This window comes from Sphaeramia orbicularis, chromosome 10 (assembly GCF_902148855.1).
Source record: "Sphaeramia orbicularis chromosome 10, fSphaOr1.1, whole genome shotgun sequence".
Taxonomy (NCBI): Eukaryota; Metazoa; Chordata; class Actinopteri; order Kurtiformes; family Apogonidae; genus Sphaeramia; species Sphaeramia orbicularis.
This window is the reverse complement of record NC_043966.1, coordinates 27,219,748-27,242,390: the sequence shown is the minus strand read 5'-3', so window position 1 is coordinate 27,242,390 and position 22,643 is coordinate 27,219,748. Positions and strand designations below refer to the sequence as shown.

General features: G+C 37.9%; 2 protein-coding genes across 2 annotated transcripts; one reads left to right on the top strand and one right to left on the bottom strand.

The window, feature by feature from the left end:
* Positions 1-471: 471 nt before the first annotated feature.
* On the bottom strand, positions 472-10,577 carry LOC115426819 (solute carrier family 43 member 3-like). The gene is made up of 8 exons (XM_030145051.1): positions 10,469-10,577; positions 5,001-5,207; positions 4,647-4,776; positions 4,334-4,344; positions 3,692-3,819; positions 3,154-3,293; positions 697-817; positions 472-612 (listed from the first exon to the last, which is right to left on the bottom strand). Exons 2-8 carry the CDS (start codon positions 5,146-5,148, stop codon positions 472-474), a joined length of 819 nt encoding a protein of 272 aa, XP_030000911.1. The 5' UTR covers positions 5,149-5,207; positions 10,469-10,577.
* Positions 10,543-21,294, top strand: LOC115427095 (zinc-binding protein A33-like). The gene is made up of 6 exons (XM_030145494.1): positions 10,543-11,194; positions 12,708-12,803; positions 14,135-14,368; positions 14,515-14,537; positions 15,595-15,710; positions 18,895-21,294. Exons 1-6 carry the CDS (start codon positions 10,670-10,672, stop codon positions 19,458-19,460), a joined length of 1,560 nt encoding a protein of 519 aa, XP_030001354.1. The 5' UTR covers positions 10,543-10,669; the 3' UTR covers positions 19,461-21,294.
* Positions 21,295-22,643: the final 1,349 nt, after the last annotated feature.

The window sequence follows — 22,643 nt, the reverse complement described above, 5'->3', positions numbered from 1 at the left end:
ATGTAACACCTTAAAAATGTAACTGAGACCTAAGCACTCACTTGTTATTCTCAGTGGATCTCTCCAAATGCTTTCATAAACCACTGCGTCTCTGTCCTCCTTTATATAGACCAACACTTTTTTATATTTCCCTCCCACCCTAGAGACACCTGGTATTATACTGAGCAATATAAACATTTTCTATGATGGTATGTGTCCTTTTAGGATAACTTAACAATCAAGGTTAGTGAGGATAATGTGTAGCCATAAACAAAGTCATTGCTGAGCAATGTTATGTATACAGGAGTAACTCTATAGAGTACAAACAGTTTTGGATGATGATCTCAGATATAGGTCATGGTATCTAATTTAATTATCCATCCAGTTTGGGGGTTATTGCCCCCACTGCCCTGATCAGTTCTGAGACCTCTATTGCCTTCACACATCACATTTTCTCTAGCTCCTCCTTTAGCTCTTGGTATTTCTTGAGCTTCAGTTCACAGACTGGAGGTGAAAGTGGGCAGCAATGGCGTTACCATTGACTCGTTGTGAAGCAAGATTAGGACAATGCACGTAGACGGAGATGGGATGGATGAACGGAAACAGGATGAGCAGTGTAAGGGCAATGTTCACCTACAGACAATGGAAGATCTGTATCATGATATTTGTATAGATATGTTAATAAGTGTTGTTATCTGTTATGCAAGATGTTCTCACATATAAAGGGTCTCCATTAAGGATGTCTTCCACAAGGATGAAGGGATATTGCAGTAAAGCAAACAGTCCAGCCAGAGCCATGGCCAGGCTGAACAACTTCCCGAATTGGTGCAAAGGGAAACTACACATGTCAAAAAAATTGGGTTTTTTTTCAAAACATTTCTGTTGTACAGTACCAGGTGTTCACATATATATATCTTTGCATGTGTGTTTGATACTCACGCTATACTAATAAACCCTATTTCTGAGTAATGACACCAGAAAGGTCGTTTTGAGCGCTGGCCCTTTAAATCCAAATGAGCCACATCACACCCAACCCCCTCCAGGTTGTTGGCTGTGCTGCTCTTTCCTGTTCAACCAACAACTGAGCATTTTAGGTCCCCATTAGGGTCCCCAAATACACAAATAAATGTACCAAAGACTAATAATAGTGGGTTTAGCAAAATATGACCCCTTTAATATGACTAAGTGTTGCACCAGCATTCACTGATGAATAAATATACATCAAAAGGTTTTACATTTCCCATTTTTATCCATTTGAATAAGAATGAGACTTTATTGAAAATCCTGTCATTACATATTTCTTTTCATCTTTGTAAGCATGCTTTTGGAAAGGCTTTTAGTAATGGCTTTCATAACGATGTATAATAATGATATATGATATGATATATGATGTATAATAATGATATATATATATATATATATATATATATATATATATATATATATATATATATATATATATATATATATATATATATATATATATATATACATTACTAAGGGCTGAGAGAGGAGATAGAGAAGATGTGGGGTGTGAAGGCAACAGTGGTCCCAGTAGTGATTGGGGCACTAGGGGCAGTGACCCTCAAGCTGAGAGGATGGCTCCAGCAGATACCAGAAACAACATCTGAGATGTCTGTCCAAAAGAGCACAGTCCTAGGAACAGCTAAGATCCTGCGCAGAACCCTCAGGCTCCCAGGCCTCTGGTAGAGGACCCAAGTCTGAAGGAGACACCGCCCAGGTGGGTGAGAAAAAGATATCTATCTGTCTATCTATCTATCTATCTATCTATCTATCTATCTATCTATCTATCTATCTATCTATCTATCTATCTATCTATCTATCTATCTATCTATCTATCTATGTATCTATCTATCTATCTATCTATCTATCTATCTATCTATCTATCTATCTATCTATCTATGTGTGTGTGTGTGTGTATATATATGTACACACACACACACACACACACACACACACACACACACACACATATATATATATATATATATATATATATATATATATATAAAATGGATAAAAATTGGAAATGTAAAATCTTTTGATGTATATACATATGTATAATATATACATCAGTGAATACTGGTGCAGCATTTAGCCATATTAAAAGGATCATATTTTGCTAAACCCACTTTGATTAGCCTTTGGTACATTTATTTGTGTATTTGGACCCTAATAGTTCATAAACGTTGAATTTGAATCCTCCAGGTGCTGCAAAGCTATCTTTATATTCATTTTGGCAAAATTCAAGTGGATTTCTACAACCCGTTTTAATTCCTGTTTGATTTGTTACGTCTATAACTAGTTACATCACGACATTTGCACATATAAGGTCAGGACTTCCGACAAACATTTCTCTGAATACGCCATAAATGTTTGTCAGCAGCAGTGGTTGTAGTCCATACTGAAAATATGTCCAAATTTAGAGCTGATTACCTAAAATGTTCAGTTGTTGGTTGAACTGGACAGAGCAGCACAGCCACCAGCCTGGAGGGGGTGGGGTGTGAAGTGGTTCATGTGCATTTAAAGAGCCAGTGCCGTATCAATGATGGAAACTGGTACCGACAATGACACTGGGAAAGAAGTAGCAGACAGTTACCCTTCTCAACCCCATTAGTAAATGATTACTAGAGACATTACTAACAGCTTACTAATATATAAACAATGTGTTAATTAATGCTGGGTAGTGCATACATGATGATAGCTAATTGCATTACTGAACTTTTATTTTATTTCATTCTATTTATTTATTTATTTTTTATTATTTAGTGCTTGACAAAATATTGTAGCAGGAGTAACAAAGACAAATAAACAAACAAATAAACAAACAAAAGAGAATTCATAAGACATAGACATTTAGCAAAACAAAGACGGGTGCAAACAAAGGGTTATTTACAGATGCGTTTGTGTGTGTGCCAGTGTGTGTGTGTGTGCATGTGTGTGGTGGTTTATTACATTAATTGTTTGAGGTTTTGCACCTCAGTGCCTGCACATCTGTTTAACTGTCTATAAAGTCATACAGAGTCTTAGAAAAACCCAACATAAAAATGGTTATACTAGTTGAGGAAAAATTGTATCTGTTTAAATACTAATTTTCAGTTTATCAACAGATAAAGTGTTATTTTCAATAAGTGTGGCTGTTTGGACTTGTACCCATATGTACAATGTTCAGAGAGAGGGTAAGGAATGAAGTTCTGAGGCATCAGGAACAGAGTTCTGAGCAGGTGAATGACGCTGCAGGCAGATAAAAAGTGGAAGGAGATGTGGAAGGAGACATGGACCTCATGCAACAACTATAGAAGACAAGACAGTGTGGAGATTAGTACATGAGATGTAAATCTGTCAGTTATGATGGTTTTCGGAAAATGTCTCTGTGGTGTTTTCAACACAGAAATGTGAGATTTTATGTTTTTTATGAAAATACATTCCATTTCGCTAATGACCTAGAGGAGGTCTGTGATTGGGTTGATGTTACAGTATATGATTGGTACTGTGCCACTTTGAGTCCTCCCCCTTGTCTTCTCTCAGTGATAATGGAGCCTGATGCAGTGCATATTAGTAAGTGTGGCTATGCTTAAAAATAAAAGGGAAATAGTTCGATTTTCCTGAAGTCTGCCGTTGTGTTTTTCCAGTGGTCTACTCAAACAGTTAAAACCTAGTTTTTTGTGTTAAATACACGACAGTCTCTCACTTTGATTACAAGGAAGAGAGCAGCAGAAGAATCAAAGGCCCCGTTGTAGAGAGTGATGACTGTGGAGCGACGTGCACCAAACAGATTTCCCACCTTCAGTAGGAAAGGTTTCATTTGTTTTTTCTTTCCTCAAAAGATCATGGGTACTAACTGAGAAAAACCCTTGTACTAAAAATGTTTACTGAGGGCAAACTGTCTGTGTTTCTTTTTCATGTTTAAGGGTTAGTCAGAAGCTGAAGGTTTTTAAACACTGAACAACACTAAAAGAAGCAAACACCAAATGGTACCAAATGATGAACTAAGATTGTTGTAACCAGCTGACTGGAATGTGCAAAACAATGGGTTGGCTGTTTTTGGAGAACGTGAGTTTTGATTTTCCTATTTTGTATTTTGTACTTGAAAATGAACCCCTGCCATCTACTGATGCACGTTTTGGTCGTCTCCTTACACACACACGCACGCACGCACGCACGCACACACACACACACACACACACATATATGTGTGTGTTTGTGTGTGTGTGTGTTTGATTATTCACTGAAAAATACTACAAACAATTACAACAAAGGAAAAAAACTCAAATTGCTGCCTTGCCACTGTATTCAAAACAGTTACATTGTTGTTGTTTATGTCCCTGGTTACTTGATGGGTGTCTAATAATAACATCACGTGCATTAAGATTACATGAGTCAGATGTTCACATAAAAGCAGTCAAAGCCTGATCAGTGAAAAGTCCACTGTGTCCAGTCTGATATTATGGAATTAGGTGTGAGTATTTTTTTACTCTTTGTACCCCTGTCTTGATGCACTGTTGGTTAAACAGTAGATTCAGCAACTCCATTCTTTCTTCTTTACTGTTATGAATTACTAACCTTCTATGACTCTTTAAAATAAGTGAATCTTTACTATGATTTGCATTACTGTCTTCATGTAAGTCAGGAGTTATTAAACTCACATTCTACAGAGCTTAGCTACTGTCGTGCCGAACCAGTCAAAGACTAATCCACTGGAAAATGTCAGAAGATTTAATAAAACAGAAGCCATAGTGAAAATGAGTGAGAACTGTTCATCCTGTTCCCCACAATCTGTCAGAGAAACAAAAAATGAGACAAATTACCAAAAGTGAAAATCATGAAAGAAAATCCCAATGGAAGACATTGCCACTTTCATTTGGAAGTGAATCAAATATTTGTACCTTTTGCAGTAATGCACAATTTAAAGAAGAATCTGACTCAACTGACCTAACACATCTGTTCCATTGACTCCTGTGACGTTAACATCTGTTATGTTGACTTCTGTTAGTTTTGGCAAAGAGAGCTGAAGTATCCCTCCATCTTGAGCACAAACACAAGTGAAGCCCATCCAAATACAATTCCCGCAAAGCACAGACACTCCACCAGACCAGTAACAAAGGTGAGCCAGCGACGCACTGGCAAACATTTGTCCAAACATGCCATGATCCTGCACAGGTACTATTCACAGTTAAGATTCACAAAGATGGAGTCTGTCACTTCACCTGCAAAAGAAGGAATAAAATAGTCAGATTAAAAAAAGTTGTTTTATGAGGAAGAAAAAAATAAATGCTGACACTAACTTATCCAGACCCTCATTTCTACAAAATCAGAACCATCCTTCCTATCAGCACTATCATTTATTTCACTAAGTTAGGAATTCTAGCACAGGGAGAAACTCAAAAAAACTAAGTAATGTAACATTTCTCACCTTAAAATGTTACTTGTTATTCTCAGTGGATCTCTCCAAATGCTTTCACAAACCACTGCGTCTCTGTCCTCCTTTATATAGACCAACACTTCTATATATTTCCCTCCCACCCAAGAGACACTTGGTATTATACTGAGTAACATAAACATTTTCTATGATGGTATGTGTCCTTTTAGGATAACTTAACAGTCAAGGTTACCGAGGGTAATGTGTAGCCATAAACAAAGTCATTTCTGAGCATTGCGTATACAGGAGTAACTCTATACAGTATAAACGGTTTTGGATGAACATCTCAGATATGGGTCATAAAATCTGATGTAGTCATCCAACCACTTTGGGGGTTATTGCCCCCACTGCCCTGATCAGTTCCTATACCTCTATTGCCTTCACACATCACATTTTCTCTAGCTCCTCCTTTAGCTCTTGGTATTTCTTGAGCTTCCTGTGTTCTTTCTTTTTGATGTTGCTATTGTTTGGGATTGCTACATCTTTCACTACCACTGTCTTCTGGTGTTTATCAACCAACACTATGTCAGACTGATTGGCCATCACCATTTTGTCGATCTGGATCTGGAAGTCCCACAGGATCTTTCCTAATTTGTTCTCCATCATCTCCAGGGGTGTCTCCCATCTTGGCCCTGGGACCTCTAGTCCATACTCAGTACAGATGTTCCTGTACACTTTGCCTGCTACCTGGTTATGCCACTCCGTGTATGACCTTCCTACGAGAAACTCTCAATAAAACAGCTCTATAAACATTGCACATAAAATAAAACATCACTCTGTTAATGTTTCTTTCTGGACCATCTGTTTCAGTCACTCCTGTCCTGAATAAAGTGCAGTCTTACCCTGTGCAGTATCGATAATAAAGCCTATGTGCAGAAAATTATTGAATATTATCAAAATGGAATAAACACATTTGATTTAAAATTTAAATTTGTTTGAATCTTTATTTAACAGAACTATAAAGAAAACATTAGTGTCTTCACTGACAAATTTAATTGTAGTTTGTAATATGAAAGAAATAATTTTGACGCCTACAACACACTCAGAAGTAAAAGGGAGGCCAGTATGTTTACAGCTGGGGTACACTGCCCTTCCTTTTAATTCATGTTTTAGTCACTTGGGAAATGAGGAGATTAACTGTTGTATTTTGTTTAGTATAGTTCAACAGTACATGGTCACTATGGTTCAGTTCTTCACAGACTGAAAAATGCTTCAAATTTTCTGTATTTTTTGTTGTCTTCACTTGTACTAAAAAACCAAAACATATTTTGGTTGGTGTGGATTGCAATGGGCTGTAAATATAGTAACCAATGATAGTAACCCCAAAAAAAAAAAAGTTAGAAAATGTCCTCTAACAAATTGCTTTTACATTAACATAAAAATGAAGAAATGGTTAAACTAGTGGAGTTAAAAATCATCTCTTAAAATGTTATCTTAAGACTTTTCAAAATATTAACAGAAATGTTTTTCCTTTTAAATACATCTGGTTTTAAGTGTAAGTGTATGGAGAAATTTGTATGGAGAAACATTTGTTTCTTTATTCATCAATTAAAAAGAATAGATTTGCAACCAAAAACAAAATTTGAAAGCAAAAGATATTAAGTGGCAATAAAAAAAAGATCATTTTGCTTATAAATCACTCCTTTTTGCTTGCAACTTCAAACATTTTGCTTGCGAATTTAACTGCACTCAATGGGCGGGGCCTACACTGATGGATGAGAGAAGAGTTTCTATTGGTGGGTTTGACCTGGCTCCAGCACCGGCTACAGTTTCCACGTTAAACCCACTTCTCTGTTGTGTTATGTTACTGGGAGGTAAGTTGATAGTCTATTGCTCTGTGAAACTGAAATGTATCTCATAAGTGATGAATTACACTAAATAGCGTCAGTTAGAGCCTGTACATTCACAGTCTGAGCAGAGAACGGAATGAGTGAGTTACAGGGAGGCGTTTACAACACAGGGCTAGGATTTAAACATTAGTGTGGACCGGTACCCGCGGTCACAGCCCACGGTTCCTACAAAACCAGAAAACACACCCGGAGCAACTGTATGATGCTTTTTTTCTTGCTGATGTTATAAAACACACACACTGCTACAGCTGTGCAACAGATCAGCTGATCGGTGCTCAGATCTCCAAAATCCAACTCCAAAGCGCCAGGTTAAACAGAGAGGAACTACAACTCAGTGGTGCTGAAATATGTGTTTTTCTGTTATAAAACACATTCTACATCAGTGGCGGCTGCTCGTCTTTCAGAGAGGGGAAGCTCATTGTCGGCTTACATAAAAAAATGTCAAGTTATTTAAACATAAATTCAGCCCTCCGTTCCTTTTTAAGAAAATGGTCATATCGTACCAAGTAAACAAGAAAACGTTGAAATTATGTTAAATTGAAACAAGGAAGTATAATGAGTGTGTTTTATTTACAGTGCAAGAAATGAACAAGTAATTTCATAGTGATTTCTCTCTTGATTTCACAGCAGAATGTGCAACAGTATGAAACTGAACTCTGTCAAGTGAAGGATTATATCAAACTAGCTGTCAATCAAACAGGAATCAGCCTTTCAACTGATCCTCCAATCAGCACGTGGTATTCTGGTGTCCAGCCCACCCGAGCTCCGCCCACAGCTCCATTCACCCCCAGAGGCGTCCGGGGGCAGAACAATATCATGGCATTTATCCAATTACTGTCCAGTTTTGAGGCAATGAAAAAAAACTGTTCCACTCAGTCCCATTGAAGTCCATTGCCGCTGGGCGTCTAAGGGCAAATGCACTGAGCAGAGATTGTATGAAAAAACAGGGCAGTGGGAATGTATGAGAAGTGAACAACATCGAGTCAGTTAATTTGTGATAAAGCTGATTCTGAACGAACTCGTCTGTGAGATGAATGTGTTTCTAACACATTTGTAGTCAATGAAATGTCAACACAACCGTACATATTTAACCATTTAATTTTGTAATTTTAGGGGAAGCCGGGCTTCCCTTGCAGTCTATGAGAAATCACCACTGTTCTACATCTCGGAGGCAACGTCACCGTTCTAATGGACAGAGGTCCGGGAGCCCTAAACCTAACCCTAACCTTAACCCTAAACCTAACCGTGGGACAGATACAGGGTGATGGCCACTGATGTGTGGCTGCACAGCTGTAGCAATGTGTGTGTGTTTTATAACATCAGCAAGAAAAAAAAAGCATCATACAGTTGCTCCAAGTGTGTTTTCTGGTACAGTAGGAACCGTGACGTTATGGTACCGCAGGTACTGGTCCGGATATCAAACTGTGGCTTTTATAGTTCAAGAACAACATGATTTAATACTTATATTTACCATAACACTTTAACTTTCCTTAAAGAACAAGTATATTCATTTTTGTGAGACAAAACAAACATCCCTGGTGTACTCTTTCATAGTTTTTGCACTGTAGTGTGCAATATACTAGATGTATTTTTTTTAGAATTATTACAGATAAATTATGTCATTGATTATGCAGCATTATTATTATTTTTGTGCTATGTCAAACAGTCACTCATACTTCTAAGCACAAAAGTGTTTTTCAGAAGGTAGAAAAAAACAAACATTAATAAAAAACAAATACTAATATTATTTTGTACTTTCACTGAGCTATTTTTTTTTCCATGTACATCTGACCTAATGACAGATATTATTGAAAATATGATGTATACATGTATTCTCTACAAAGTTAAGTTTTGTGTCAAATTATTACACTCACATCCAAACAACTACTTTTCGGGATTAAAGCTTAAGGGTGAGGGAAATCAGTACCATCTAGTGGAAATACCAGGTTGTTGTTGTTTTTTTGTTTCCCATAATTTGGAATATGGTCAAAATGTCACCATCTGGTGGAGAGTAATAAAAATGATCAATTCCAAGGCAAGGATGACACTTTAATACACTTGTTCTATCAGTGGAACTACTCTATTACCCTCTGGACTAAATTGGTAAGATATATATAGTGTAAAGTCAGACACCCCAATGTAATTGATTGTAAGTCTGTTATTACATGTTTTATTCACTAAGAGAGCAGCATTGAGTACATTGTTATCTTATTAATATTGTTTGGTAAATTCCATATCCATAAATGGAGAGTGTAGAATATGACCTCCAGTTTACATAGACTCCTGGCTGAATTTGAACATCACATATGCAGTATTAAGCTTATAGACTCCCCCAGATGTGATAAGACTGTCAAACTATATGAAGAACTTTTTTTTTTTTTTTAAACAAAGAATTGTTGTTAAAGAATCCCTTTGTATTCATTTGTTTGTGTTTGTAGGTTAAGCTTGTTGGAAGTTCTTGTGGCCTTGTCGATTGTATGTTTGCTCTTTAACTGTATTCTTTGAAATAAAGTACAAAAAAAAAAAAAAAAAAGGTAAATTCCAAGGCAAAACACCAGATCGGCACCCAGATGCAGTATATTTTACATTGTATATAAAAATGATGAGGGGTGTGTGTGTGTGTGTGTGTATATATATATATATATATATATATATATATATATATATATATATATATATATATGTATATATATACACACACACATATAAAATTTTATTTATTTATTTTTTACATCCCCCTCCCGGTAGCTCTCTGAGGCCCCCTAGTGGTCCATGGCCACCTCTATTGAGGACCGCTGATGTAACTTTGAGTTTTGATTGGGTTTCATTGGCACATTTTTTGCGCTTAACAGTCACATTTGTTTGAACAGTGTATTTTTGACTTAATGTTGGAGCTGATCTGGAAATAAATAGGTTAAATAGTTTTTTTGTTTTGACTGTTTCCAACGAAAGCACCTTTTCTCAGTTATTACTACTGGAGAAGAGAACAGATCATTTTCATCATGTAATTTTACTTTTTTCACTCTAAAACAGAGAAAAGTTTGGAGTTGACACAATGTATAGCTTATTCTTCTCCAGATGATATTAGGCTGTATAATTACTTAGACGCCCCTACAGTATAGAAAGCGTCAGTGAGTCCTAATGTGAGCCTTAATAAACCCAGTTTGCTGGGGACATAATGAATGTGATGGTAAATTACATGAATGTGATGGTAAACTGCAGTGTCGGGGCTTGGTCTTGCAGTCGTGCAGGTTTATCGTGTCGCTGCACGCCTCCACTCTCTTCCGTGAAAACATGTTGAGTGCTGCCACAGTGTCAGACCACTCCCTCCGTGTCTGTGAAGGGAAGAACAGTCCGGTCCTCTGACTAGTTCAGAGTTTTTCGTGGACTATGTCCGCGGATGAGAATGGCGGAGTCCAGCGCGCTTGAGGAGCTGCAGTCGGAGCTGACCTGCCCGGTGTGTCTGGAGCTGTTCCGGGAGCCGGTGATCCTGGAGTGCGGACATCACTTCTGCCAGGTGTGCATCATCCAGTGCTGGGAAGCCAAAGCGGACGAGCTGTCCAACTGCCCCAAGTGTAGGAAGTCCTGCTCCCGTAAACTCAGACCCAACTCTCTGCTGTGTAACGTCGTGGACAGCGTGCGCAGAGCTCGCGCCATGGACACGGCCGCGGGCGTCACGGCGTGGGACCCGGAAGGTGCGTTCGAGGAACCGGAGGAGCGCGAGCCCGGGTCCAGTATGAGCAGCGTGGCCTCGTCCATCGGACACTGGCCTCGGTTGTGTATGGACATGTGTGAGGAGCATGAGGAGAAGCTGAAGCTGTACTGTGAGGACGACCAGCTGCCCATCTGCCTGGTGTGTGGCATGTCCAGGGACCACAAGACCCACAATGTCATCCCCATCAACGAGGCCTTTGAGAACTACAAGGTACTGCAGGCCTTCACCTGCGGAAGGGGACCTCTGGGGGGGAGGGATAAATAAATAAGGTCCAATATAGTATATTTTTATTATTATTCTGAGAAAAAAGTCAGAATAGAGACTTTAATCTCAGAATTCTGATTTTTTTTCTCAGAATAATAATTTAAAAGAAAAAAACAACAACTTTAAAACAGTCAGAATTCTGATGAAAAAAAGTCAGAATTCTGAGATTAAAGTCAAAATTCTCAGGAAAAATGTCAGAATTCTGACTTTTTCTTTCTCAGAATAATTTGTTTTCCCAGTGGCCCTAAACCTCTTCTGTATTTACCTTAGTTTGTCATCTGGCCTCTGAAATTATTTAGTACTTGATCAGGAAGCCCAGACTGCTGGACTTTACTCCAGGATGATCATTAAACTGTCAGTTAAATCTATGACAGTGTATTGTAATTTCCCCAATAATTCCATTCTTTCTTTTTTTAACCAGCTGATTAACCATTAAAGGCCCAGGACTACTTCTGTGATAACTTTTTCTCTAAATCTAACTTTTCTTAAGTAATTTATCATCATTTATTATTCTATTATCCTCTTCATTTTGCCTTTTACATTGTAAATCAGGTATTTTTCTATATTTAATTCACTGATCATGTAGATGCTCATAAAAACTCAGAGTAAATGCAAAGATTGTTATATCAAAGCAGAGAAAACTGATGAAAGATGGACTTTTTCAGTAAAATATATCATCAACAGAACATAAAACAAGTGTTTCCATCTGCTATCACTTGTCAAACTCCATGGATTTCACTGGTGAATCAATGCTGTAGAAGATGACAGTGTTTCCACAGTCACTACAGAGCCTCTGAACCTCCAGAGGGGTCATATATGATAACAAATTGCATTATTACCTCAATTATTTACATGTATTAATATGATTAGTGCCTCAACAGGTATTAAACTCTGTAGATCAGTAGATGCTGTTGGTCTCTGGCAGTTGTTTAGGTCTTTATGAGTTAAACTTACAGACTCTGACAGAGGTTTTAAGGAGTGCCATACTCCACCAAGCCATATGACACTCCTTGTTCCTGGCAGATAATACATGTGAAATATTTGAGTCAGTCAAGCTTATGTTTTGATTAAACTACAATCTGCTTTGCCTGATCCGTTGTTAACAAACAGGGCTTTGAAAGCAGATCCTGTGGCAGTTACTTTTCAAAACCAAATCCTTGTTTGCCTCAGTAGTCTTTACATACCCAAAGGCTGAATTCCTGTGTTTTAAAGGAATTCTGCGAACCAGTGTGACCTCTTTTAAACTTGTTGACAATCCATTTGCTCTAAGAGGCCTCACAGTGTGACTCTGTAGGCCAGAGAGTCCGGTTTGGGAAAACTGAGCATCATACGACTCCTATTAAAGCTTGTTGTTCAGATCCAGGCTCCAGTTAAATTAACTCTTCAAGTCAAGTGTAAGTTGTTTACTGGGACATGACTGTAACTGCATGTAATTACCCATTTGTGCTGTTTCCAACAGGATAAGCTGTCTGTTGCTCTACAGAGGGTTCAGTTCCAGGCAGAAGAAGCCGCGCTTTTCCAAAGGCAAACAAATGAAAAGATTCTTCTCATTAAGGTATGAAGATACTTGTGTCTGTTTGCATCATGGTTGCAACAGAATGAGCAGTATAATGAGCTTCTTGGATAATATTAGACAAATATTATGGATGACTTACAATTACTGTTAAAGGAATGAAAACAGAGAAGTTTCATCTGGTCGAAGAAATATTATGTTGAAATATTAACACTGTGTTGTACATCCCCTTAAGTCCTCTTTTTAAAATACACACAGTAAGTTAAATAAAGCTTGATGTCGTACAATGGAATAAAAGACAGGAAAAAGGAGACAGACCCTTAAAAATCTAACTGAACTGTATGTTCTTTCATAAAATGAAGAGAAAAAAGTGGACACGCAAAAAAGTGGTTGTATTTTTTCCCCATTATCTTTTATTAGCAAAAATGATAACCATCATTTCTATTCCACACTTATACCTGGCAGCCCCTACTTTCTAGTCAACTGTGGGTGGGCTGTTTTTTTAACAACTTCTGAATGGAACCTGAAATTCCGGTCGCTAGGCAACATTCACCTGCGTTCCTCCACAGTTACCTGTTGTCAGACAGATGAGTCGTCTTGTGACTGGCAATGACACAACAGGTTATTACTCAGAAGTGGTTCAGATGTGATGTTTCTCACGTCGTGTAAATGCAACAATAGGTTATGAAATGGAACTGATAGTAAATAGATGTTAGGTTATTCCAGATTTTTCTTACATGGCCTTTGAAACACACACACACACACACACACACACACACACACACACACACACACTCTTGTACAGAATGTACAAAAGGTTGGGATACATGCCACGCTCTCTCATAGGAAGAGATAACACCACAGAGTTTAGCTCCCATTTTCCACTTGAACAGCATTTACCTCAGTACGGGTCTGTGTGAGGGTGTTCAACTGAGATATAAACACGTTTCTGCTGCAACAGATAAGCATGTATATACCCCCGCCTTCAGCTGTCTGTCTGTTTTAACATGTCAGCGTGTAGGTTTTCCTGTCTGTCTGTTTGACCCAGTTTATGTGCATACTCACATATTTTCACTTCTCTGTTTCTCTCTCGGTTTGACAGGAAGTGGGTGAATGAGGTAGAGAGGAAGTTTGGCAACTTTTTGTGGCAAATTTCTCTTTCTGTCTTTCACCAAATCCTGACAATTTGGATTATTCTGTAGATAAAATACTGCCTCTCGTTTTACTGACACTGTCATTTTCTAGGGTTTATTCTCTTGTTGATATCAGCCTCATACACAGTAAATAATCCAAAGTATGTCCACATTTATGCTTTTATTCATGTCACTAACTCTTCTTTTACTTGATGTTGTTGCTGACCGTCTGTGTTTCAGGAGCGAGCAGGAGATCTAGAGGAGCAGGTCACTGCAGAGCTGGGCCGTCTGAGGGAGTTCCTTCTTCAGGAGGAGCAGCGCATAAAGGAACAATTGCAGAGGCAGAAAGAGGAGAAACTGAATCAGCTGGAGGAGGCTTTAACTAAAGCTACAGAGCAAATCAGCCAGCTGGAAAAAACAGCTGATGAGCTGTGTGCAAAACTGAGAGAGGAAGATAACCCTGAACATCTCAAGGTGAGAAAAAAAAGAGGGTAGTGAATGGATAATGGATAAATGATCATTATCAACAGCGTGTTTGATGAGACACCCAAGAAGTGCATGTTTCAGCAAAGACTGTAATATGTCCGTTCATGAACATGTTTTGATCTGCTCTTTTCCAGGGAATCAAAGATTTCATTGGAGGGTGAGTATGCTATTGTAATCATGTACCATGACCTGTTTGACAAACTGTGTGACTACAGTCATTTCTTCTTGAGTAACTGCATCATCTCCAAGTCATCTCTTCTTATTTCTCCACATGATTGTTGTTTAACTGTCATGAGTCACAAGGAGCCGGCTGTTTGTCCCGTAATGACTTACATGTCAGGTCATAACAGGACGTTTGGGCATGATTGTGGTTAAGCCACTTATCTTTGTACACGGTAACAGCCTAATGGGTGCTAAACAAATGTGCATGAGTCAGTAACCCTGACCATGTTACCTGGAGTCTATATCTGACAGTTTCATTTTAGGAGATTAACTGTATAAATTGGTGACACATAGTTTGAGTTGCAATGCAATTTGCGAGCTATTGTTGCTATACTAATGTGTACCCAGGTCAGCTGATATTTGTAGACATTTCATGATCCCAACCGTTAGTGAAATTTATTCAATTACATTATATATTATTTGGTGTAGTCAGTGGATAAATAAAATGTTCTATGTAACAAATACACCAATGAACAATGTTAACCCATCATATGAATCACAAAAATAAATAAATACATACATAAACAAGTGGTGTCAGGCACAATAAATCCCACCCTTCGCATGTATTGTAGCGTATCATGTCTATCCATGTGGTGATGTTAGCATATCAGTTGTCTCCATATATGTGCGAAGTTTGAAATAAATTGAAACAAAATGGATGTTTTTATAGACGTTTCAGATTTTGCCCATTATAAGTAAATGGGAGAAAAAAAAGATTTAAAAAAATGTACAAAAAATGTGAAGTTTGACCTGCTTTTCCCAAAATATAATCAGATCTATTCTGGGTCACTGGCAATTTATAAACCCAATTTGGTATGAATTCAATCAATAGTTTTGCTGCGAGAGTGTTAACAAAGAAACAAACAAACAAATCAAACCAAAAACAATACCCCTTGCCTACCCTTTGGGGGGTGGGATAATAAACAAGCATTATTGTGCTTTCACTGTAGGTTCCTGTATTGGCTCAAATTGACTTTGTCTCTGTCTTTTAGGGCTGAGAGCCTGTTTGAGTGCCCCCCAGAGGTGGGTGTGGATCTGGAGTCAGGAGAGTTCCTGGGCCCTCTGCAGTACAGGACATGGAGGAAAATGTGCTCTGTTTTTCAGCCAGGTACAGTCTACTGCACACACACCTCCTGAACACACTGTAAGACAACTTTTCCTCTGGTGCTCCATGATTTTGACTTCAGATGAAACAAAACACTGGATCCTACATGTACTACTCTGTATTTTGCATCGTCTTGTCTGGTAAACATCAGATATTACAAATGGTTTTGGTCTCTATAGTTAATTTACCTGTTCATAACAACTGTTACCCATTCAAGATTTAAAGGTATGTGCATTTAATGTTGTGGCAGCTTAAAGTGACAGGTGAGGGGTGTATGTATTTTTTTCCTGGCAGTAGATCAAAGTTACACTAACACCAAAGACCGTAAAAGGATTCTGTCATGCAGGTGTTTCATGAAGTTTACCCGTACTTAATTACAATAACCAGCCCGTTGGCATGTAACCATTAATGTTACATTAATGGTATTATATTATATGGTCTGTTTGTTAGCCCGGTAACTGTTTACAAGTAGCTGACATTTCCTTGAGATCAGTGGTCATCATTGGTCATGCTGTGGCCCAGTTTTGTAAAATTCAGAACAAGCATATTTATTTTTCAAGCATAGACTAGGAAGCACATCACAGTGTCACTTTTTAAGGAGAACATTTTGATCTTTGTATTCAGAGCATGTCACTCTAATAGGAAACTAATTCAACACACATGGGTCCTGATCATTCTGATGAATCAGAGGAAAATGAACTGCCTAATTGTTTTCATACAACATAAGTGAAGTCTTCAAATCAGGCTGTTTTGTGCAGACTGTTTCTTTGGGTTGCAATCTTTTTTTTTTTATCACCAGTGTGCATAAAGTTATGTGTTACATACTTAGGGTCATCCTTACAAACATCAATGTAAACTTATTCTGTCCCATTTTAATCAAATGCTTCAACAGTCAGCGTACTGTACATATTTACACTCATCTGACAAAGCAAGTCTGACATCAGGTAACATCTAACTTCTCTATTCCAGCTAGCATTCCAGTCACCATTTTCTATTAAGTACAATAACACTTTTTGTCAATATAGGCATCCTGAAACTGTGTCCTATGAATGTATGCTTAGTAGATTAAGTGAGGACAGAGGGGAGGGGGTGACCCTTTGGGACAGGTTTTGGGATGACATAAAGGTAGATAGGTATGCATATACGAGTGCATGTACAGGCGTGTGTATACAGATACGTATTGGTTGATATTATTATGTATCCACCTTCTTTTGTATTTGCTGCCTGTCTTTTACCTTTGATCTTTTATGTTTATGAAACAAAAAATATGTTTCGTCTGTCGCTGGAGTTAATTGTTAATTATATACTACCTGTTCCTGTATGGAGAAACATAATAAGTGTGCCATGTACCAAGCCTTTGAAAGTTTAATAAAAACTTGAATTCCAAAAAAAAAAAAAAAAAATAGGCATCCTGTACCTTCTTAGAAAGCTTAGTCATATTACTGGTCCATTATATTCCTATTTAAAAAAAAAAAAAAAAAAACAAGGGAAAAAAACACAGTTTCAGCAAAATTCAACCTGATGTGGTTCAGGTTGTATTTTAGCCACATACTATAAAGGTAATTTTTCTGAAACTAGATGTTATTACCTTTCAAATATGATGTCATTGAGCCTGTTTACATGACCATAAAAATCCAGTAACTGGGAGTTATCAGATAATTGTAATAATCAGATCTGACACCTTTACATGCACTTAAGAAATGGGATAACCGATTAACTGTGGTTTAGATGTTCTAGTCCATTATCAGATTTCTTTAGAACTACATACGTACATAGTGATGATGGACTCAAACTTCCTGTTGTGTTCCACTCATGTTAGACCACATCACTTCCATTTGCTATGATTACCTCCACCAAGGAGGTTATGTTTTTGCAAGGGTTTGTTTGTTTGTTTGTCTGTCTGTCTGTTTGTCTGTCCGTTAGTGTGCAACATAACTCAAAAAGTTATGGACAGATTTTGATGAAATTTTCAAGGTTTGTTGGAAATGGGATAAGGAAGAAATGATTGAATTTTGGTGGTGATCGGGGGTGGGGGGGCCCACGGGGGGGCCCATTTCCAACAAACCCTGAAAATTTCATCAAAATCTGTCCATAACTTTTTGAGTTATGTTGCACACTAACGGACAGACAAACAGACAGACAGACAAACAAACAAACAAACAAACAAACCCTGGCCAAAACATAACCTCCTTGGCGTGGGGGGGGCCCACAGGGGGGGCCACTGATCAGCCTTGGTGGAGGTCTGCGCTCTCCGAGTGCTTCTAGTTGTAATTGTGTTTACACACACGCAGACGTAAAAGAATGAAATAAATCAGATAAACCTGTGTACTTGCAGGAAGACATCGGAGTATTGGGGAGAAATCCAGGGTTCTCAAAATCAAACAAATGCCGTTATCTGATAAAACATATCAGATTATCCTGTTTTACATGAACACTTAAATAATCTGATAACGCCAGAAATCAGACAATGATTGGAGTATTAGTGTGCTCATTGATTAGTTTTGGCCGTGTGATTCTTCAGTTAAAAGCTTTGGAACTTTAGGTGAAAACATTTGTTGGTTCGTACACTCCATCAATTCAGAACAAGTCTGAATTCCACTTCTTGATCATGACCCACAAGTTGAGAAACCTGATGTCTATGCTAAACACAGAGACTGTAACACACTTTAGACACTTTACCCACACTTTGTAAAATGAGTAAATAACGAGTTAGACTTTAAAGCTGCTCTAAAACCACAGAAGGCACATACACAGTATCCACTGAAGACATTTTGGTTGTTTTGTATTCTCATGCAAAGGCAGAAAGATTTGTAAAAATGAGCTGGTTTGTTCTCTTAACTTATTCATCTTGTCACTTGGCAGACGTCAGGTGATTGAAGGCTTTGTCTCAGTGTAAATAAAGCCAGTGACATGCCGTGATACTATGTCCCTGAAGGCGTAACCAAGGGCAGGGACACTGACGAACAGGTCTGAATTTAGTTGCGTCATAGTTATCCATCTTGCCACAGTAAACCATTTAAAATTTATTTGTGTCCATTGTAGCTGATGCTCTTATCTAGCTCGTCTTACACTAAATGAGGTAGGCATTCAGTATCTTATTGAAGGTCACTGCCAAGGATTTTCTTCTCGCTGTAAACATACGTCTGTTGTTACACTCACTCTCTTTCTACCATTTCTTCCCTTCCAGCCATCACAGCGGTGACCCTCAACCCTGACACCGCCTACCCCTGCCTGTGGGTTTCTCCATGTCACACCAGTGTCCAGGTGGGCAAAATCCAGCCCAACTTACCCAACAATCCTGAGCGCTTCACCCGCTACAACATCGTGCTTGGCTCCGAAGCGTTCTCCTCAGGCCGACATTACTGGGAGGTGGAGGTGGGCTCCAAAACAGCGTGGGGTCTGGGTGTGGCCTCGGCATCTGTCAACAGGAAGGAGGAGATCAGCCTCTGCCCTGATGATGGTTTCTGGACCCTGGTGCTGAGGGATGACGGTAATGGTGCGAGTGAATATGAGGCATGCACCGACTCAGAGGATAGCTTGTTGTATCCATCCAAACCCCCCAAGAGGGTCGGGGTCTATTTGGACTACGGGCGTGGTGAAGTGGCGTTTTATGATGCAGGAGACATGAGCCACCTCTTCACCTTCTATGATGCAAAATTCAAGGAGCCAGTTTTCCCGTACTTCAACCCGTGGCCGATAATCAATGGACAAAACCGAGAGCCCCTCACCATAGTAACACCACACTGGGGATAGACTTAAATTACATAACGGACGCTCAAGAAACAGCAAAAAAGAGATTCAATCTATGCAACTGTTGAGCTGAATTCAGATGGACTGATTTCATGAACAATATTTACATTTTGTGCTGACTATAATAATGGGTTAACCATTTGATGTTAATACAAAGATAAAACTACTATGGATACTGACACCTGATGATCTTTATATTGATTCTAAGTTCATTTCAGGGTAACCCAAGTATAACACTTAAGAACTGCTAATATCCTGTTGAATTTGCTGCAGTGTCTTACTGTGTGTTCATAACAACATAGTACATCTTCTGTTACATATATATAGTATATACTCTTCAAATTAATGAAATATTTTTGTACAGTAAATTACATTTTATTGATTAAATCTCACCCATATATAGCTGGGATTGGCTCCAGCGGCCCCATGACCCTAGTGAGGATAAAGCAGGTTCAGAAAATGAATGAATGAGTAAATTCCACACTTCTGTAAACTTCTAGTCAGGGTAGTTCCATTAATCTCCACCAGATGGCGCAGGCACCTTACTAAAATGCAACTTAATTATGTCGTCATCGCCAGTCCATTCTCAGCTTTTTTCTAAAGAGGTTCGTCAGATGTGATGCAGAACACTTTTCCACCTTTTACCTAACAAACACTCCTGTGCAAACTTGTCAAACCTGCATGCAATGTTCATCAAGTTTCATATACTACACCTGAAAATAATTTTGTTAAATGTGATTTATCTAATGTTTGTTTTTCAGATGCCCATGTACTCTTGTATTACAGCATTAGCTCTTCCAGAAGGGCTTATTGTCAACAAAACTGCAACAGAATTTACATTGATAAACATCTTTAACGTTCATATAAGACTCATGTATGTAGCACCCACAGTGAGACACATGGCAACAATCTCAGCACTTGTAAATCTAATGGTTTCATCTAATAAATTGCTGAGAAAAGAAATTACTTAATTCATTTAATCACAAAATGAAGTGTGATAGGTAGCTCTCCTCAATCACAGTACATCCTCTGGGATAGAAAAAAGCAACAAGTGATATATTAGTTTATAATCCTTGAGTAAACAAACACAACCTTGATTTTTGTGTTGAAATATGTTGTATTATTAAAGATAGTTCTACACAGCAGCAACAGAAAACAGTGCTGTCGGGCTCATGACATTAATGTCTCTTACAGTAAAATAAAATGCAAAGTAACTAAAGTAAGTAAAGCATTAAAATGTGTGATCTATGATCATGGCTAGGCATAAAACAATGATAATTACTGTGATATAATTGTTTATAAAATATAATCATTTCTCTTTGAGATCAGCAATTAGGGTTATCACAATTAGCGCAGGATAAAATATTAATTAATTTGATCAATCGAGGTTTAAATAATTAAAAATTTCTAAATTGCAAAACTGAGATGGAGATGTCTTGCTTTACAAAAACTCAATGCATCTTGTAATCTTTTAGTTGTGAACGTGTTTCTATGGTTGTGTCTGGCATAAATTATAGCAAAGAAGTTGTATATTCCAGTAATTTTTTGTTGTCAGTTTGTGTAGCCAGAACATAATCTATTAAATTAGAATTCATCCAAAACACTGAAAATAATTAATAATAATTAGATAATAATAATTAGATTTTTTTTTTTTTTTTTTTTGTGGCCCATGTCACCCAGCTCTGATCTATGTGGAAGAGGATTAGATCTAACAACACAACTTTATATCATTTTTACTCATGATTGCTTTGACATGAAACAATTTCATTTTTATTGTTGTACCTAAAGATTTTTTTTTTTTTTAAATGTTCTGACTATTAAACGGTTTAAAACCACATATAACCATCTGTTTTCTTCAACTTTCAAACATAACTAAAGACCAGCTTTAAAACCAGAAAGAACTAATGTCTTGACATTTATTGTGACATCAAATCATGTGTAAACTTATTATCATAACATTTTTGGCTAACCATCCCAGCCATTATTTTACTTATTCTTTGTTTAAATAGAACAGTTGCTTTCTAACATTACATTCTGCAGCTGTAAATGTAGATACTGAGGTTAATCATTTGATGATGTCTCCACTGATATGCTTGGACTTTTTATCCACTGGAACCAGCAACAAAAACAAGTTTTACTTTTCAGTGTCAACGTTCATTAACCTTAAATAAGGTTAACGAGTTCCTTTTTGCCATTGAGCAATTTGAATGACTTTGATTACGAACAAATAAGTAATGAGAATTAGTCTGACCCAAATAAAACTTTTATGTCTGTCTACTTTTATCTTTTTGCGTCATCTACCTATACATTAACCATAGACTGTCTTGAGACCTGTCAGGGTTATGTCTATGTCAGTCTAGCTCTACTCTCCTCTAACTGTCCTGATCTGTAATTAGATATTATTGCAGCCTGATCAACATGCAGTAGTAACACAAGCCTTCAGTTCTACATTACTGCTAAGCTGCCACTCCCTCTCACGGGCTTTGTTCAAGGTGAAAACTCGGAGATGAAGTCATCAAAGGTTTTGCACATTCTCACCTAAAACTTTTGCTTTTTTATATTTCATCTCTTTTTGTCCTGATAATCTATCATTCGCATTTCAGCTGTCAGTTCTCTTACTGTCTCTATTTCAAAATTCCACCCCAATTTTTAACCCCCGACTCGGTGTAACTTAGCTTTTCTGTAACAGATCTGTCGTCTCCTTTCTGTCCGGGAATTTGCCTCTCCCCCCATTAATAATCAATGAGCAGAGGGGATGGTGAGAGGGGCTGAAGAAAGACAGGCTGAAATCCAGGGGGTGAAGTGATTAATGGAAATCTCATTAGAAATTGGAGAGAAGTCAAGCCATACATTATCACATGTCTGGAGAACATAAACTACCAGGTACGTTTCAGATTGACATGTTTAATGCGGGTTAAGAGGAGATGCTGAGAGAGAAAGGAGGAGAGGCAGAGATAGAGGGAGAAGGCATTTAAGGGCAAAATAGGAGGAAAAGTGAGATGCTTTATCAGCCCAAAGCCAAATACCTCCCATTGTCTTCTTTCGTGACTGAAGAGGGAAAACAAAAACTGATGGAGTGCATGATTTAAAGACTGATATAGTCCCAGTTTACACTAAAGCTAAATGGCTTTTATAGAGCTGAATATTACAGTAACATGTTTAGATGTTTACACGCTCTTGTAAGCA

Excerpts from the sequence above, each read along its gene's own strand:
- LOC115427095 (XM_030145494.1), top strand. The coding sequence starts at position 10,670 with ATGAGAATGGCGGAGTCCAGCGCGCTTGAGGAGCTGCAGTCGGAGCTG. Across the intron at positions 11,195-12,707 it reads AGGCCTTTGAGAACTACAAG|GATAAGCTGTCTGTTGCTCT; the intron begins GTACTGCAGGCC and ends TGTTTCCAACAG. Across the intron at positions 15,711-18,894 it reads GTGCTCTGTTTTTCAGCCAG|CCATCACAGCGGTGACCCTC; the intron begins GTACAGTCTACT and ends CTTCCCTTCCAG.
- LOC115426819 (XM_030145051.1), bottom strand. The coding sequence starts at position 5,148 with ATGGCATGTTTGGACAAATGTTTGCCAGTGCGTCGCTGGCTCACCTTT. Across the intron at positions 3,294-3,691 it reads CTCTCTTCCTTGTAATCAAA|TTGTTGCATGAGGTCCATGT; the intron begins GTGAGAGACTGT and ends TGTCTTCTATAG. Across the intron at positions 613-696 it reads TTAATGGAGACCCTTTATAT|GTGAACATTGCCCTTACACT; the intron begins GTGAGAACATCT and ends CATTGTCTGTAG.